Source organism: Trachinotus anak, unplaced genomic scaffold (assembly GCF_046630095.1).
Source record: "Trachinotus anak isolate AG129_WGS33_773 ecotype Australia unplaced genomic scaffold, CSIRO_AGI_Tana_v1 ptg000003l, whole genome shotgun sequence".
Classification (NCBI taxonomy): domain Eukaryota; kingdom Metazoa; phylum Chordata; class Actinopteri; order Carangiformes; family Carangidae; genus Trachinotus; species Trachinotus anak.
The window spans coordinates 12,327,511-12,345,180 of NW_027273854.1; the positions used below are offsets into that span (position 1 = coordinate 12,327,511).

The window sequence follows — 17,670 nt, forward strand, 5'->3', positions numbered from 1 at the left end:
GTCTAAGTAGGCTTGGGTGTGTCGTGGGGTCCGGCTCTCTGATTCCTGCACTTTACTGCATTTCCCCAAAAACGAAACTAGGAAGCTGAGCAGAGGCAATTTAGGTACAGCCCAACCCGCTTGGACGCCAGACCAGGTAGGGGCGTCGAGGACAGCAGTCCTCCCTGCAGCAGGCTTTGGCAGCTGATTGCTCTTTTTTTCTTAACAATCCGGACCAGGGAGAGGACAAGGGCTGACTTCTCAGGATTCATCCAAGGTAAGAACAATGATCGCCTTTTTATTCATTCATTTATTTTTGCAGGTCTAAAGGTTATTGCTTCACTCATTTGTACGCTGACGGACAAAAAAAAAAAAAAAAAAATTCCCCAGGGTATGTTAAGGAGCTTAAAACTTTCTGTGGCCAACAGTATGCTTTAAAGAGTAGTGAACTACATGTAATTGAACTAAAACTACATTTTGCAGTAGTGTCGCGGTAGTTCAACTATATTCGCACTGTGATTCAAGCAGTGAATGTTTTGTATAGTTAGCTACTTAACGTACAAACAATTTTGGGTCCTAAAAGGAAATGTTATATGTTATTATTTTATCATTGTTCGTCCACTGTTTTTGAACGAGTTTGAGCAGCCCCGATTCTGCATTTCCACCCAGACCTCTGTCAAGGCATGCCCACCCGGGCAACGCATTCATCATCACATATCTGTACTTTTTTCTTTTGGATGTGCAAAGCCATGGGCGAGGGTTTCTCAGTTCTGGCACAACCACAATGTCAATAAACCTCTGCTGAGTCATCATGGCCGCAATTATTGAACACAAAACAAAAGCTGACATTCACTCCACCCTCCTATTAAGAGTGTTTATGTATGAGCTGTAAATAAGTAGGCAGTTGAGTTTCAATAAACTCAATTAAGTGGCAAGGTATTTTTATTTTTTTTTGGTATTAGCCTACATCTTAACTGCTGCTCCCACCAGGATTTGAAACTGGTAGTGTCACTTCTATCAGATATGACAGATAAATTGCAATATAATCACTACATAATGACTTTTTCCCTGTTTTACCTACAATTACATAAAAAGATCTGTTACAAAAATGACCTGATACATGTCAAGCTATGAGTTAAATTATTTTTCCTCATAGCCAGGTACAGAAAGCTACTGTCGGGCCCCCGTGGTCCACGCCCATGGATGTGGCCCAGTGACTAGACGTGGAGCTCAGCCCGTTACTCATTTGGGGACTGAACATTGGACTTACACAGGTGACAAGACACATGATTACATGATAATCATGCTTTGTATCTGCTGTATGTAATTGACTGTTTGCTAACGAATCTATTTGTGATTCCAGTGTTAGTGGACTGTTTGTAACTGTATAACATTTTCTTTTATAGATGGAAGATGATAATGAGTAAATACCAAGGTTGTTAATGTGACAAAAGGAGAAAAATCATGGGTGAGTGGAATGACTATTTGGTTCTTATGAGATGTCCCTGTAAGTATAGGAAATGCTTAAATGACAGTCAGTGTGTGTGTGTGTGTGTGTGTGCGCGCGCATAAGCAAGTGTGTGCTGACGTGAAACTAGTGAGGCAAATTAAAATTTATTATTATTATTATTTACTATGAATAATAATAATAATAATAAATTAACCCATTCAGACCTGAGGTGCCCTCTAAAAAAAGTACATTATTGGGAAATCAAGCCAAATATCATGTACAGAGACAGAGGGAGAGAGAGAGACAAAATACCAAAATACCAGTAGCCTACCTCAGAAATGATGAAAGCCAATGGTTACCATAGTTATTTTGAACCTTTATTTGCACAAGCAAACTAGATAACTGACAGTTTAAACCTCTTAGCTTTTTCTCTTTGCCACCATGGTTTTTGAACATGAGCATCATTCACTCTCATGACAATACATCCAAAGAATGTCTAAATGAGACCTGCGTTTATTGGCAAAATGTGCAGCCACACCAGGCCAGTGAAAGGGACACTGCGTTTAATTGGGAATCAGCTTCTAGTTGAAGTTTTATGGTATGCAAACTGCAAATATGTCTGTAGTGTGGAGAGGTCTAGTGCTTCTCAGATTCTATCACTTATTTAATCATAAGTTTAATCACCTGTTGGTTTTTTGTCTCTTGTCACTATTCAGCTGAAGAACCTCAGCAGTCTCCAAAGAAATGGACAGAATCTCAAGTAAGCACCTGGCTAAAATCCATTGGAGTAAAGGAGCAGTATGTAAAAAAGCTCTTTGAGGAAGAAGTAGATGGACAAATCCTCCTCACATTGGATGAGGACTTTTTGAAGTCAAAAATTTGCATGAAATCAGGGCCTGCTCATTTAATTATTACGAAGAGAGATGAGCTGCTCAACCCCCAGCAAAAATCTCAGGATAAGAAAAAGCCCACTTGTGGCAAAAAAACTGATCTGGAGCAGAAAAACAATCAAAAATCAGTTCAGTGTCTTCCTACAACAAGTGAAGCTCCTTCAGCACAGGTTCCTGTGAGAGATCAAGGTGTCTTGAAGGAGAGACAAACTGCTCAGAAACAGTCCATGTTGACGTCAAAGGAAGACTGCAAACCACGGCCATTTGATCAAGAAGGGATTAATTATATATATGTAAAACACAGAGTCCTGCAACCTGAATCAGGTGCCTTTAATTTGACATCTCCATGCCATGAATTTAAGTCTTTTGCTGTAGCTGCTGAATTGGATCGTACAAGACTCCAAGCTAAGTTTGCCAAAGAGGTTCTTAAATTTGCGACTGGCTGCATGAATATCAGATCAAATGGCACAATACACTTTGGTGTGATGGACAGCAAGGAGGATGCAGGATACGTGCATGGTGAGATAATTGGTATCCCTGTGAAAGAGAAGGACATTTATGTAGATGCTCTGGACTACATTGAAAGGAGTTTCTCCTCTGACAAGGAGCATGTACGCCAGTGTGTGCGGCCACCAAGGTTCATTGAGGTTATGGATCAAGAAAGTACAGAGAAGATGTACGTGGTAGAGGTTGACATTGTGCCTTTAATCAGTATTGTTAAGAGCAAGGTGTATGCTGTTCGTCTGCCAAACTTCAAAGAGTCAGCTAACAAAGTAGAATTTGAGAAGGAAGTGATTTTGCGGAGAGTGGGTTCAAAAACAGAGCCAGTGAGCAATAAAGACCTAAGTGATTTCTACCAGAGAGTCAAGGATCGGGATGCTCAAAGAGAAGAAGCAGAGAAAAATCAGTTCCTCATTTCTCCAGAGTCCTGCCAAGACCTTGGAAGAAAACTCACAATGCTCGTAACTAATGGGACAAAATTAATGGAAAAGGAGAAATGGTTCATATTTGTTACTAACAAATTCAAACCTGATGATCTTTGCAACATTGACTGGCTGCTGAACATGAACATTTTATGTGTGTTTGACTTTGACCCAGACTCAAAGATTTCAGGTCTTTGCAGTAAATACCTTCAGCATCATGCTGCAAACATGCATTCTCTGCAGAGCTACAGGACGTCCAGTGACACAAGCATCAAAGAATTCACAAGCAACTTGCATCTGTTTGAACAAACTAGCTGGATCTTTTGTAATGGCCGCTCTGAGTTCAAGGGAAATGAAACTCCATGTGATGAAATGACTTGGATCAAGACAAAAATGACCTTCTTGAGGGAATCTGTGTCTTTGATTTGTAAACAAATCTTGCCCAAAGGGGTGTTTCAGGTCATTTTCCTTCTCACATCACCAGTCGAGAAACCACTCTTGCACACCTTTTATGAGTTTTTCACAGACATGGAAGGCCATGAAGACATCATCTGCATCTGTGAATCACAAGAAAACTTCCAGAAATGGAAAAGCTTCGCAGAGGGATCATGTGGTACAGAAACAGTGAACAATTTCAGTGTTGTTGGGATGAAAATGAGTCATGTTAATGCAACTGTGCAGAAAATACAACCTGTTAAAGCCTGTGTCAGCAAACACTTGCCAGTCTTTGTGAAAGGTATATGTCTTCTTGAAACAAACAAAGAGGAACAGTTGGGTTCTCTAGAAATTCTGACAGTCAATCACTGTGATGAAACAAGCAAAGACTTCATCGATGAAGAGAAAGCAAACATAGAACAGCAGTTCTACCGTGGTGGGAGAGTGACCTGGTTGAACTTCTGGCTTGCTGAGCACAAGTATGTTGGAGAGGTAATTGAACGAGATGCTTATCATGATGTTTCTAAACTTCTCAATGATGTTTTGAAATGTAATGCAGATCAGACTCCAGTGACATGTATAAACATCTACCATCATCCAGGAAGTGGTGGAAGTACAGTGGCAAGAAAGCTGTTGTGGAATAACAGGAAAGATCTTAGGTGTGCTGTTGTGAGGCCTTCATACTCAGCTTCTGTTGTTGCACAACATGCAGTCGACCTAAGAGAATATGAAGAAAAAGATCCACAAAGGTGTCTTCCTGTGCTGCTACTCATTGAAGACTCAGACAAAGAATATCTGGATGATCTCAAGAATGAACTAGAGGTTGCAATTAACAGCAAAGGAATCCAGTGTGGAACACCATGTTTCATTTTGTTGAGCTGCAGGAGATCCCACAATCCAGAAAAGAAATGCAAGGAATCTGCATTACAGAATGTGTCTGTCACTCACGAACTGTCTGCTGGAGAGAAGAGAAAGTTTGCCGGAAAACAACAGGTGCTTGAGGAACAATATGAGCCTAAATTCATGATGACATTTGTTTTGATGACTAAAGGATTCAATGAGGGTTATGTTCAACAGTTTGTGGAACATTTGCTCCAAGACATTGACCATCACTCTGTTGTCACTCGCCTCATTCACTATGTAGCACTGTTGAACACTTATGTTCAAAACTCTTTCATTTCTCAGTCCCACTGCGAAGCTTTCCTAGCCTTAACCATGTACATGGAAAGATTTCGGCAGCATGAGTTTAAGAGATCACTCAGTGATCAGGCTAAACTAGTCTTATTGCACCTTAGAGATGACAGGACACACATTGAATCAATCAGAATCATCCACCCACTCGTTGCAAAGGAAATTCTCCAACAACTTCTGGGGAACCAACAGACCCAGAGCAGTTTAGCAATGAAGTTGCTCTGTGAGGATGAGCTTTTTGAGCATAGATTTGGGAGGGAGGAATATCTGTCATTCTTGAGAGCACTTTTCATAAGGCGATCCAGAATAAGCAAAGGAGATGAGTATGATAGTTCTTTCTCTCCTCTGATTGAGCATGTGTGTGAAAACGAGAAAAGCCCAGACAAAGCAATTGAGTTACTCAAGGAAGCATTCGAGCATTTCCATAAAGATCCATTCTTTGCACAACAACTTGCTCGTCTTCATTATACTTATGAAAAGTTTGAAGACGCAAAATACTGGGCAGAGACAGCAGCTAAACAGCTGCCCAACAACTCATACATACTCGACACAAAGGGGCAGGTGTACAGAAAATGGTTCCAAGCAAAATGCAAAGCCATTGACGATGAGATGATACCGAAAACAGCCCAAAATACAGCGGATGCAGTTGAGACTGCGTTGAAAGCCCTGGAGTATTTTCAAGAATGTGAGAGAGCAGCAGATGCAGACATGGAAAATGTGAACAGTTCAGGATATTTTTCTGAAGTTGAAGTTGGATGCAGCCTGCTCAAACTGATCTCTTCACTGCAAGTGTTTACAAACAGAACCAATGGCCGTTCTGAATGTATGAAGTACCTGTTAACAGATTACATTCCAGAGGAAATTGAAGATGCTTGGAAACCATTTCATGGTCGTTTGAAAAGTCTTCACAAGACATTGCACAATGCCTTGGAATGGATTTCAGAAGACCTCAGTTACTTCCAGACAGACATCAGTGAAGCTGAAGAAAAGGTACCCGAAAGTCCTGAAGAAAAGATAAGATACCCTCTGAAATGGCTGGCGAAAAAATCTTCTGAATATGGGAAGTATTTCAGTGAAGGTTTTTCTGCTGCACTACTGCAACCTGGGCTATCAATCCCAACTAATCCATCTCCTTTACAAAAATGCATGATCATCTGTCATCTTGGCGGGGGAAACATAACATCCATCCTCTCCAAGCTAACCTACCAGAAAGATGCAATATGTTATCTCGAGAAAATCCTTTCTCTCTACCCCAGCAATCCAATAAAGGCAAAATTTGGCCAGAGGGATATTGTCAATTACATAATGGCCCACATTACTCTAAACTGCTTGTCACCGCAGGCTCCAAAAGTCGCTCCTCTTAAAGATCTACAGGCACTTTGTTATCAGTTCCCAGCTGATAAGAAATGCTTACCAAGTGCCCAGATGTTGCTTACCATGCTATTCTGGCCAGAGGATAATGACACAGACCATGAGAAAGAAACCAAATATGAAATAATCCAGTCGGCTGTTGAACACATGGAAAAAGGCTACTGGACCAAGATGAAGGACATTCCTCAGCGGAAGAGAAGACTTAAAACCCATTTCTTTCTGGGCAGTGGGAGTGGATTGGATAAATTTGTCCACAAGACAAAGTTTGAAAGAGTCATGAAGGTGTTCTCAGTCTCTGAGAAACGCATGAAGTGGTTTAGTGGAGAGGCATGGAAGAAACCTGAGATTGCCAGGACGTTGAAATGTGTTTCTGGATGGACTGAGGATGGAGTTGTGTACCTTGAGGGCCCTCAGAAAAAGAAGTTCAGTATACTGCCTCTTCATGTACCTTCAGTACCTCATAGTAATGAAAACATCACCTTCTACTTAGGGTTCTCCTTCAGAGGCCCCGTTGCCTACAACATTGTTGTGAAAAAATAGTTTGTCTTTGAACAATGGTCCTGTCACTTGATGAAGCTTGTGCCCAGTATACATGTCATTAACAAGAGAAAGAAAAGATTATAATATTCAATGCAAAACACAGTGCTCCTTTGTCAATTGTCAAACAGGCTTTATTTGTACAAGATGTGACCCAAATGTTGAAACACCTGGTATGGTCTTAGTATTGCTTTGTTTTGTAAGATATAAGATGGTTTGATCTACATGTTTCATTTCTCCTCTCTTGTACTTGTATAGATGTATGTAAGTGTACTCAAAAACACTTATAAAGTATCACTTATTAACCATTTTTTGTTTATGCTATATATGAACATATCTAACCTGAACTATGACATGGTTCATTCTGGATTTCCAAGGGAATAACAGTATAACCAGAATTTGCTACTCTCCAGCTCAGAAGAAACTGTTAAGTCTCTATTTAGTCCTGTGTCTGGAACCTGTTAGTTTTTATTCGCAGATTCAGTTTAGATGGACTGCTGTTTGCACCTGGCATGATAGCTTCCATTCACTCTTCTGTGTTTTCCAGGATACAATGTAGAAAACAAGGGAATTTAATGCAGCTGTTTATTAAAGAACATAATGATTTTAATGGGAATTGTATAAATGTTTTAATGTTTTAAGAGCTAAAGAACATAATGTCCAACTGGAGAATAATGTGTATACAGCATATATTGATATGCAAAAGAAAAATCTTAAGGAGAGTAATTGTATAGATATTGATTATATTTTACACAAGGTATGAAATCTACTAGCTCCCAATATTAAACTGCAAATAAAGCCAGTTGGAGTACTGTGTATTTTATATATATTGAATGGGATTTGTTTTGATAGCATTTGACTATGAAAAATGTCATTGTGTACAATAAAACCTTTTTTTCAGTTATATTTTTATGGTGTCTTTTCTTGAACAAACTACATCTGCCTTTTCAAGTTCAGCTGATAGTGATAGTCTTTTCAGAAGAAATAAATCATAGTGGAACAACTGGCAACTTTATGAGGCAGCCTTGTCAGGCTTGTACTTAGTAAAAGATAAACACAAAGTGAGTTTTACTAGTATTACTAATTTTAGCACTTATACAGAAAGCAAAGTACTCAAATAATATTTTTATTATTTAACAGTTACATGGTGTGTGAATGTCATACTGTAAATTCAAATAAACTACTAACATTATAAAACACTGATACTCTGGAGTGTTAAAAGCCAAAGTAAAATTATAAGTGAGCTTTAAATTGTAACTTATGACAGGATATTTATAGTTTTTCTTTTAATAAAGTTGTTCCATTAATCAAGGGTCATAATTGCCAGTGACATTTAGAAACAGTGTAAAGGGCCTTATTTATTTATTTGCTCATTGTGATGCCTACTAAATACATTGAAGCTAAATCATATACATTTAGAAATTATAACATATTAAATTACCTGAAAACTGGTGAGAGTTGTGTAATATGGTGGTTGTTTTGTTTCTATTTTAGTTCTGGTTTGAAAAATGTTGTGCTTGTTGGGCAGGTTTTGTGATTAAGTTAAGTTAATCATACAATATAATACATTTTCAACTCAGTACAGTAAAAAAGCAGCCTAATCTACCAGGTTACAAGTTGTGGTTTTGATAACCACATTTGTGGTCATTAGATATACAAGTCACATTAAGTGTGATTGACCTGTTAAATAGTTGTAATAAATGGTGCATATTAATATTTCATACATATCTATATGAACGTTTTTTTTTAAAATTAGAACATGATAATCAGCATTAATAATTCAAGCAATAAATTAGTGCACAATTGTGAAGGTTGATGCATATTTATATCTGAAATTTTGGTAATGCTTGGTAAGAGGTGAGAGGAAGTGTCACAGCCGCGTAGCAGTTTGAGCACTTTTGTCCTAGTTTGCTTCCCCTAGTACAACGTTAGCCAGGATGTTGCTATGTCTTTGGCAGGTATATGGTGTCATTGAAGACATCGTACTTTATCCTAAATGCTGGTTGTTTCGCTGCTTTAACATAACGTGTTATCTGCCACTGCTCGCCTGTAATTAATTTGCAGGGAACAGCTAGTTAAAGCTACGTATTGAGCTGCTTCACGGCAAATTGCTAGCTAACAGCTAGGTAACAAGGTAAATCTAGCTGCCACCGAGCCAATGAAAAACATCCCAGAGAAGTGAACCAAACAGCAGTGTGTTCATGATAGCGTTTTGTAATAGTTGCAGTTTACTCTATAAGTAAAGATTTACTCCAAACAAGCTACATAGCGTGTTGAAGAGCTCAACCTCAGTACCCTTTGACCTGGCAGTGTAACTAGTGAAAGCAGTATGCGTCTGTTGTATAATTTTACTTTAATTGTTGTCCAACTCGCATCTGCTCTGTCATCATGTTTGTTCATGAACCACTTGTTTAACAATGAAACCAGACTGGTAAGGTCAGCTGATGCTGAGCAAAATGAGGTCATAGCATATGAAAAGCTTGTTAATAATCCAGAAAAACAACAGTATAGTTCAGTGGAGGCAAAGGCAATCCACCCTGAAAGCTCCCAAGGGAGTGATATTTCCACTGAGAATAAATGCACCATGGCCCCAGAGAGTCGGTTTGACTGTGCCAGGGACAGGGTTCTCAGCCAGAAAGAGTGTGAGGACAGGGGGTGCTGCTATGCCCCTCTGCCCAACTCTGCAGGACCACCTTGGTGCTTCTACCCCAGTTCTTACCCTGGCTATATAATGGGTCCTCTCACTCCCACCGCGCAAGGCCAGGCTGCCACCCTGACTCGTCCCAACGCCTCCTATCTCCCCAGAGATATCTCCACTCTCAGGCTGGAAGTCACTGAGGAGACTGCAGGCTGCTTGCACCTCACTGTGAGTACCTAAAACTCAGTTTTTCCTCTGCAGCCATTCAGGAGGATGTGATTATGAGAGTGCAAGAGGGTCCACTTGAATTCCCTGTTGATTTGAAGTATAGATGACTGTGACGTAGTTTGACTAGAAAATATACTGCAAGAGTTAAAAATGTCTTCCACTGAGTTTGGCAGATTCAAAAATGTTGAGGGAGAAAATGTGATTTGAGAGAAGTGGAAAGTGACTCCCATTTTCTTTTATAGTTAAGAGTTAATATTTCATGAATGCCTGATCCTGAAAATCCTGAAATATTTTTGGTTTACAGATGATCAAAATTGGAATAGTTGTTTAATTTTGATTTGTTTATATTTGCTAACTTTGTCTCAAAGGCTTGGAAAAAAACAGAATACCTATTCAATTAGTGTTTACTCTGACTATTCCAATATGATGTAGTAAATGTCTTTGTCTGTGAATTCACGTGTCAAAACAGCACTGTGATTCCGGCTTATATGTGTTTTTGTGGTGTGGTGTCAGCTGATGTTAGCTTGGCATAGTTATAAAACCTTCTTTTATTCATCCATATGTCACGATCAAGAAATTAGACTCACTACTTTTACAGTCAGAGTCAGTTAGGATGCAGTGGTACGAAATTGAACTGACATGTTTTCCCTCAAGTTGAAGGACCCTTCATCTCAGCGTTATGAAGTCAAGCTTCCAGCTGGTGTGCCTCAGAGCAGAGCTGATTCCAATGATGCCCTCTACACCACTGAGTACCAGTCTGACCCATTTGGTTTCATAGTGCGTCGTAAATCCAATGGAAATGTGATGTGAGTACATCTTCTCAGTTTTCCTCTAAATCACACACATTTTATAGATCATCAGTATAGCCTTACCTATGTACTCATGCTTATGCTTTATTCTATTATTGTTTTGCAAAGGTTTTTCATGTAGTAATATAGTTCCACTGATGTATCTGAAATCTGAAATTCAGTACTTGTCTGTTGTATCATCATTGTAGCACTTTCATTAATATGTTGCAGCCTCATTTGTAGTGTTTTATTCTTTTTTTATCTTTTATTTAACTAATTTTCCACATGTGTGTATTTTATTTTACTATTTATGTACATTTTTACTATGTATAGATCAATTATACTATTCATATTGAGCAATATGGGTACAAAAACTTCTTGTCTTATTTTATGTAATAGCTCACATGTATGAAATTGCTGGAGATATGATGATTGGCTGGAGATATGATGATTGTAACACATGTTTGTTTGTTCTCTGTGTCCTTTCTGTACAGTATGAATACGACTGTGGCTCCTCTGTTGTTTGCTGACCAGTACCTGCAGCTGTCCACCACACTGGCCTCTTCCTTTGTGTCTGGCCTTGGGGAGCATTACACCTCCCTCCTCCTGGATCTTAACTGGACTTCTCTGACTCTCTGGAACAGAGACATGGCGCCTCATGTGAGTCTGTTGCAGTGGGTTAGGACCCTTCAAGTAGACACAAGGAAAATTGGTAGGATCAATGGATCATTAATAAGATAATGAATAGGAAATGCAAAAGAAAGGGTATTTTTTGTAGTATTGGTGAAATCCATGAAACCTTAACCTCTTCCAGTCTCTAAAGAGTAAATAAAACAAAATTTGAATGAAATCTGAGAAGGGAGCACAACACAATTGGACACAAGTCAGTACTTCTCTTTATGGGATTGGATGCCAAAAAGATTAAGGAACTCTGAGTCTGTGATATATGTCATTATAAATATATATCACAAGCAACTTTTGATTCATAGCACATTAAAACATCAAATATTTGGACTTTTAAACCAAGCTGTCTCTGCAGAACAGTCCTTATTATGCTGTGTGTCTTTGCAGGCTGATGCTAACCTTTATGGCTCCCACCCATTCTACATAGTACAGGAGGAGGATGGCTTGGCCCACGGAGTTTTCCTGCTCAACAGCAATGCTATTGGTACTGAGCTATCTGAACCACGAGACACAGCAGACATTTCATTCACCTTCCATAGAACATGAATCTTTATAGCAAATGAAGATACTAGTTATTGCTAAATCTCTTCCCTCACGTCTATGTAGAGGTGATGTTGCAGCCGACCCCCGCTCTCACCTGGGTGTCCACTGGGGGAATCCTGGACCTGTACGTTTTCATGGGTCCTGACCCTAAAAGTGTTATACGACAGTACCTCCAGGTCATTGGTATGTCTTTTCAGTGTCGACATTCAGTAAAACATCTCCAAGCAGCAACAACAGCAATAGGCAAACTGTACATATCAAAAGAGAAATGTGTAGTAGAACAAATGAAAAAGCATATTTGATGTGTGTATATTTGACAGAGCCATAAGGCAACCTGGAAAAGCGAGGACGTTTTTATGTGTTTCAGTGTTATTCATCTATCACCAGGCTATCCCATGATGCCACCCTACTGGTCATTGGGCTTTCATCTGTGTCGCTGGGGTTACACAACGACTAATACAACTCGCAGGGTTGTACAACGTATGCACAAAGCCAGCCTTCCATTGGTAAATGACGTTTACAGGATATTTTCCCTATGTACTACATGTGCATTTATCGTGGAAATTGTGCCATAATCAGACAGAAGTTTTGTGAATATGTTAAATTCAACATTGCCAACACTTAGCAACACTTGAAAATTTGTTGTGATATCCATGGACAGCCACATAATTTTTAGATGCACCTGGACTCTTCATGAAATGGCTTTGCTGCTGAGGTTATTTTACTTTTCACCATCAGGACGTGCAGTGGAATGATCTGGATTATGCAGATAAGCGCAGGATTTTCACTTTTGACCCCTGGCGATTTGGGGACCTCCCAGAGATGGTGCAGGAGTTTCATAAGAGTGGCATGAAGTACATCCTTATTCTGGTGTGACATTTTTGTGTTTAAAAGATCTCTGTTAATATTTTTGCATTTTAATTCAAAAAGAAAAAAAAACACATACAAACACATACACACAATATATCACAAGTAATCATTAACAATGTATCTCCAGTAGATGGCAGTAAAAGGTTCTTAACTGAGTCATGTTCTCCTGGTTTCTGCCTCAGGACCCAGGGATCAGCAGCACCAGCCCCCCTGGAACTTACCCTCCCTTTGATGACGGACTGAAACGAGACGTCTTCATTAAAAATGCTACAGGACAAGTCCTGATAGGGAAGGTTAGACCTCTTTTTTTCTGGGGATGTGTACTTTTCAGGTGTGTACAGTACGTGTTTGTCCTTTAACCTGGGTGTGGCTGTCATTCCCGTTCCCGTTCTAGGTTTGGCCTGGCCCAACAGTCTTCCCTGACTTCACCAACCCAGAGACCAGACAGTGGTGGGAAGACTGCATCAGAGATTTTCATTCTAAAGTGCCTGTGGATGGACTGTGGATTGTGAGTATGTATAGACACACAGGCAACGTTATTCATCCACCAATACCTTGATTAATACATAAGACATTAGATACGTGTGAAATCAAAAAGACAGGTTTTCAGCTCTGATTAACTTTGTGGTTGTGGGTTAAGTTTGCTTTCCACCTTAAAATCACAAAAAGAATAATAAGGTATCTTTTGTTGTTTATCTCCCCTGCTCCACCCAGGATATGAATGAACCAGCCAATTTTGTTCAGGGCTCAGTGGAGGGCTGTCCTGACAATGATCTTGAGAACCCCCCCTACACACCCAGTAAGTGTACTGGATCAGTCTCGCAAGTTACTACCATCTAAAGTCATACAAACAGAAATGGCTTTATATTTACAGTAAATTCATACATTAAAGTAGATATATGGATTTTGTACAAGATACCATGTAAATGACTATAGATGCATAACTGATTGGTTCACTGCATCTCTGACTGTCATGCAAACAGGGGTGGTTGGAGGCCGGTTGAACTCAGGAACTCTTTGTATGTCAGCTCAGCAGAGGCTGTCCACTCACTACAACCTGCACAATATGTACGGACTGACAGAAGCTTATGCCACTAACAGGTTAGACCATGCATCAGATGCAGTTTGCAGAGCTAGTTCTGCAGGAAATGAATTGTTTCATTCTGAGTAGCAGAATAAAATTGAGCAATAAGTAATCAGCAATCAGCAAAAATGGCCATTTTATGCAAGCTATCAGCTTCAAAGGATAACAGACTATTGTAACAACAAAGTTTTGCAAATCTGCAATCTGCAGAACTCCAATCAAAATATTATAATAATATAATAATATAATAATAATAATAAAAATAATAATCAGTTGACAGAGATGTCAGATGTTTTTACTACCTAGTCATATATAGTCTGTTTAAGCATAGTGTAAGTAGTGGTGTTAAGTAGTTCATTGAAATTTAAATTGCTCTTGGCTTGCCAGTAAAAGTTTCTTGGGTATTTTACCGTTTTAAGAAACAATAGAGGTACAGACTTTTAATTTTCAAATTGAGTATACTGAAGCCCAATGTGAAATTACAGAATATGTGGATGTACTTGTTTTTTGTCTTTTGTTATTTGTTCTGTATACTGTATTCCTTCTGTGGTTGGTTGCAAATCTTAGAGCCCTTACGAAGATACGAGGGAAGCGACCCTTTGTCCTGTCTCGCTCCTCTTACCCTGGTATTGGACGCTTCTCTGGAGTGTGGACAGGTGATGTGAAGAGTGACTGGGAGCAGCTTCGATACTCCATCCCCGGTGAGGAGCTGTTGCTTCTGAAAGATCTCTGTGTGAAATAGAATAATACTGTCTTGCTTCACTTCATGTGATTTTTCAGGGGATGGTCAGTTCTGAGATATTGGCTTTTGTTTTGATGGACTTGCATGTGGTCGAGTAAATAGTTCTCTGTCTTTTTTGAAGTGACCACAGATCATTTGATAGATTTAGACTGACCTTTTGCACCTGTTCACCCCCAGCGGTGCTGCAGTTCAGCCTGTTCGGGGTGCCTCTGGTGGGGGCGGACATCTGTGGCTTTGGAGGCAACACCACTGAGGAGTTGTGTGTACGATGGATGCAGCTTGGGGCTTTCTACCCATTCATGAGAAACCACAACGACAAGCCCAATGCTGTGAGACAGAGACACTCTTTGTTTGTCTCCCTGTGTGTGTGTCTTTTTATCTGTTTGCAAACTTGCGTGTTTCATTGAGTTAGTTCAAATACATACACTCTGTGTGCTGTAACAGAGGTCTCTTCCAGTGTGTCTAGAGCACGTCCCTCTGTTTCATGTATTATGAATTGAGGTAACTCTATCTCTTCTCATTGTGTGTGTTTCTGTGTGTCGGTGTCCCTCAGCCTCAGGAGCCCTATGTATTTGGCCAGAAGGCCCAGGCAGCCATGCGGAGTGCATTGAACCTTCGTTACTCCCTGCTCCCGTTCCTCTACACACTCTTTCATCATGCACACACCTCTGCTGAGACTGTGGCCAGGCCTCTCTTCATGGAGTATGTGTCCTCTTCTCATCTTGTCTTCTTTTCTTTTCTGCTTCCCTTAATTCTTCTTGGTTCTGTTTGTCTGACATAAACAAAATAATAAAGCGTATATTTGTTTATTCTGTGTATTCATCCCTTTTAGGTTTCCCACTGACCCTAACTGTCAGGACATAGACAGACAGTTCCTGTGGGGGAGTTCACTTCTCATTACCCCTGTTTTAGAGCAAGGGGCAGTAGAGCTGGCTGCCTACCTGCCCCCCGGCACTTGGTACAGCCTGCACAATGTGAGTTGCTCAACTCCAATCAATAACGGGTATATAACTGGTATATATGGTATATATTGTTTAACTGGTAAAGGCCACCATGATGATTGTGGTGTCCCATAGTAACACATGACATTAGTGTTCACCAGTTTCCCGCTGGGGTCCGCTCTGCTACGTTTTACTCTCCAGGGTCAACCCTTCTACAGTAAGGGTCAGTACCTGCTTCTGCCAGCCCCTCTGGACACCATCAACGTCCATGTGAGGGAGGGACACATCATCCCCCAGCAGGTGGGTGTCTGATCTTTGTATCATTTTTGGTTCAGTAGGCAACAAAATGTAGTAGATGAAGTATAAATAAAATATTTGCGATGGGTAAAAAACCTGAAACAGGTGGAACGTGCACTTAGAATTCCCACTTACAGTTTCACCTCTAAATAGCAGAATCATGTTTGAGGTTGGTGTAAAATAAACAAGTAGTTTTGAATTAACAGTAACTGTGTTACTGTTAATTCAAATATTGATAGTTTATTGTAATCAGTATAATATGTTAGTTCCCAATGTTAGGCTTTGTTTATTAAATGATACAGCTCATGGCAGGAGGTTGAAATTCAGGTCCAATTAATATGGATTGCTGGTTAATATTTAGTTGCTTAACAATCATCTTTTTAGCCACTGATGAGACATTTGCATTTTCTTAAACACAATTGTTGCTTCTTTTTGTTTAAGCTTAAGTTTGAGTAAAATGGCTGTGGCATGGCTGCACATAATAAAATGTTGTATCAGGTTGTGTTGACCTGTAACTATCATTACATCCTGACTGATGTCCTGAAGTAGAAGAAAGAATAGTTGACATACTCTGGAGGGAAGATGGTATTCTGTGACATTTCATTATCTTTTCTTCGATCTGCTTTTTTTCTGATGAAGGAGCCTGCTTTGACAACCACAGCTTCACGTGGAAATCCTTTCTTCCTGACGGTGGCACTGTCAGCAGGCGGCTGGGCCTGGGGTGACCTGTTCTGGGATGACGGGGAAAGTCTTGACACCTATGAAATGGGGAATTATTGTTACGTCACCTTCATTGCTGGACAGGTAGGGAAGGGATAAGCGATGTGTATTTGCAAATGAAAAGCTTGTTTACTAACTTAGTGACTCTATTACCCCTTCAGTCTCAGATTGTGAGTGATCCTTTGCGGCTGAATGGGGCCCTGGATGGTCTTATGCTGGGAGGGCTGCAGGTGTTTGGCGTTCCCTCACCACCCCACTATGTATTGGCCAATGGGGAAAAAGTCAGGGATTTTATGTACCGCAGCGATACCAAGGTGAGTTCTGTGTGACTCAGCACTACTTCCTCTGATGTTTGTCCTCCACATAAAGATAATGACGTCATTCTGCAGGTAAGTGTCTGTGTGTCTGTCTCCAACTGCCAGCCTGAAGTGGTTTATCTTTGCTGTCTCTCCCCACAGGTTTTGACGGTGACCAGCCTGGCCTTGCCCATGTCAGAGGTGTTTACAGTCCAGTGGGCTCTCTGATGCACTGAATACTGTTACGCATGTGCCTTAGCATTCTGCACAGCTGCTGAATTTGCACAGCTGCATTTTATGCACTGATGCCAACTGATTTCATTAAGCTGTCCCAGCCACAGCAGAGCTCAGTTTGCACCTTACATTTGCTCTCTCATTTTCCAGATTGGCAGCCTTTGTAAGCAGGTTTTTAAAAATGTGATAACCTCAAATCATGGGAGCCATCGTCTTTATTTCAACATCAACTTTCGCTGTTAAGTGCTACACTGAATCAAGACAATTTAATGCCTTGTAATTGTATATAGTTTTTATAACTATTTGTATTTTTTTAAATCATGTATTTTTTTAAATCATGTTTGTATTGCATCTTTGTGCCTTAAGTGCATTGCCAATAAAAACAATGAAAAAACATCAATTTGTCTGTATTTACACTGCATTGGAGCATCTAGCAAATGGTTTCATTCAAAGTAATGCTAAAAAAGTAGTCTTTCGTGGACGTGTGAGTATGCTCCCGCCAAAATACAGTAAAGCCTTTGAATGTACCACCACCACTGTAAATTTATGCTGTAAACGATTTATTATAACTTGTAATAGATTTGCTTGTAACTATCTCCAAGCCAAATGCATTACTAATTTAAAATTATGAGTCAAAATACAAGAAAACTCAGTTTGCATGTTGTATGCAGTAAACTGCAATTTTTATTATTTCAGTGAGCGTGTAAATTCTTTGTTGTCTGAACTAAAATAGATTTCAAACAGAGAGGTTAAACCCCCAGCAGCTGTGACGAGATGCTCTGTCCTGATGATGAACCAACTGGGTTCAAGCTTTTGCCAGTGACCTTTA

At 39.9% G+C, this 17,670-nt stretch overlaps 2 protein-coding genes across 3 annotated transcripts; both read left to right on the plus strand.

The window, feature by feature from the left end:
- samd9l (sterile alpha motif domain containing 9 like) lies at positions 1 to 7,680 on the plus strand. 2 transcript variants are annotated; one of them, XM_071473731.1, is made up of 4 exons: positions 1 to 256; positions 1,136 to 1,253; positions 1,386 to 1,447; positions 2,146 to 7,680. In XM_071473731.1, the coding sequence occupies exons 3-4, from the start codon at positions 1,444 to 1,446 to the stop codon at positions 6,777 to 6,779; spliced, it is 4,638 nt and encodes a 1,545-aa protein (XP_071329832.1). In that variant the 5' UTR covers positions 1 to 256; positions 1,136 to 1,253; positions 1,386 to 1,443; the 3' UTR covers positions 6,780 to 7,680. The 2 variants fall into 2 exon arrangements, with proteins under 2 accessions (XP_071329832.1, XP_071329833.1); XM_071473732.1 differs by having other exon boundaries at positions 1,140 to 1,253.
- Positions 7,681 to 8,672: 992 nt separating this feature from the next.
- gaa (alpha glucosidase) lies at positions 8,673 to 17,237 on the plus strand. The gene is made up of 19 exons (XM_071473749.1): positions 8,673 to 9,642; positions 10,297 to 10,448; positions 10,925 to 11,090; positions 11,502 to 11,598; positions 11,721 to 11,840; positions 12,045 to 12,163; positions 12,396 to 12,527; positions 12,710 to 12,820; positions 12,922 to 13,035; positions 13,242 to 13,326; positions 13,511 to 13,628; positions 14,179 to 14,312; positions 14,531 to 14,682; positions 14,907 to 15,055; positions 15,186 to 15,327; positions 15,496 to 15,594; positions 16,231 to 16,395; positions 16,473 to 16,625; positions 16,770 to 17,237. Exons 1-19 carry the CDS (start codon positions 9,106 to 9,108, stop codon positions 16,833 to 16,835), a joined length of 2,811 nt encoding a protein of 936 aa, XP_071329850.1. The 5' UTR covers positions 8,673 to 9,105; the 3' UTR covers positions 16,836 to 17,237.
- Positions 17,238 to 17,670: the final 433 nt, after the last annotated feature.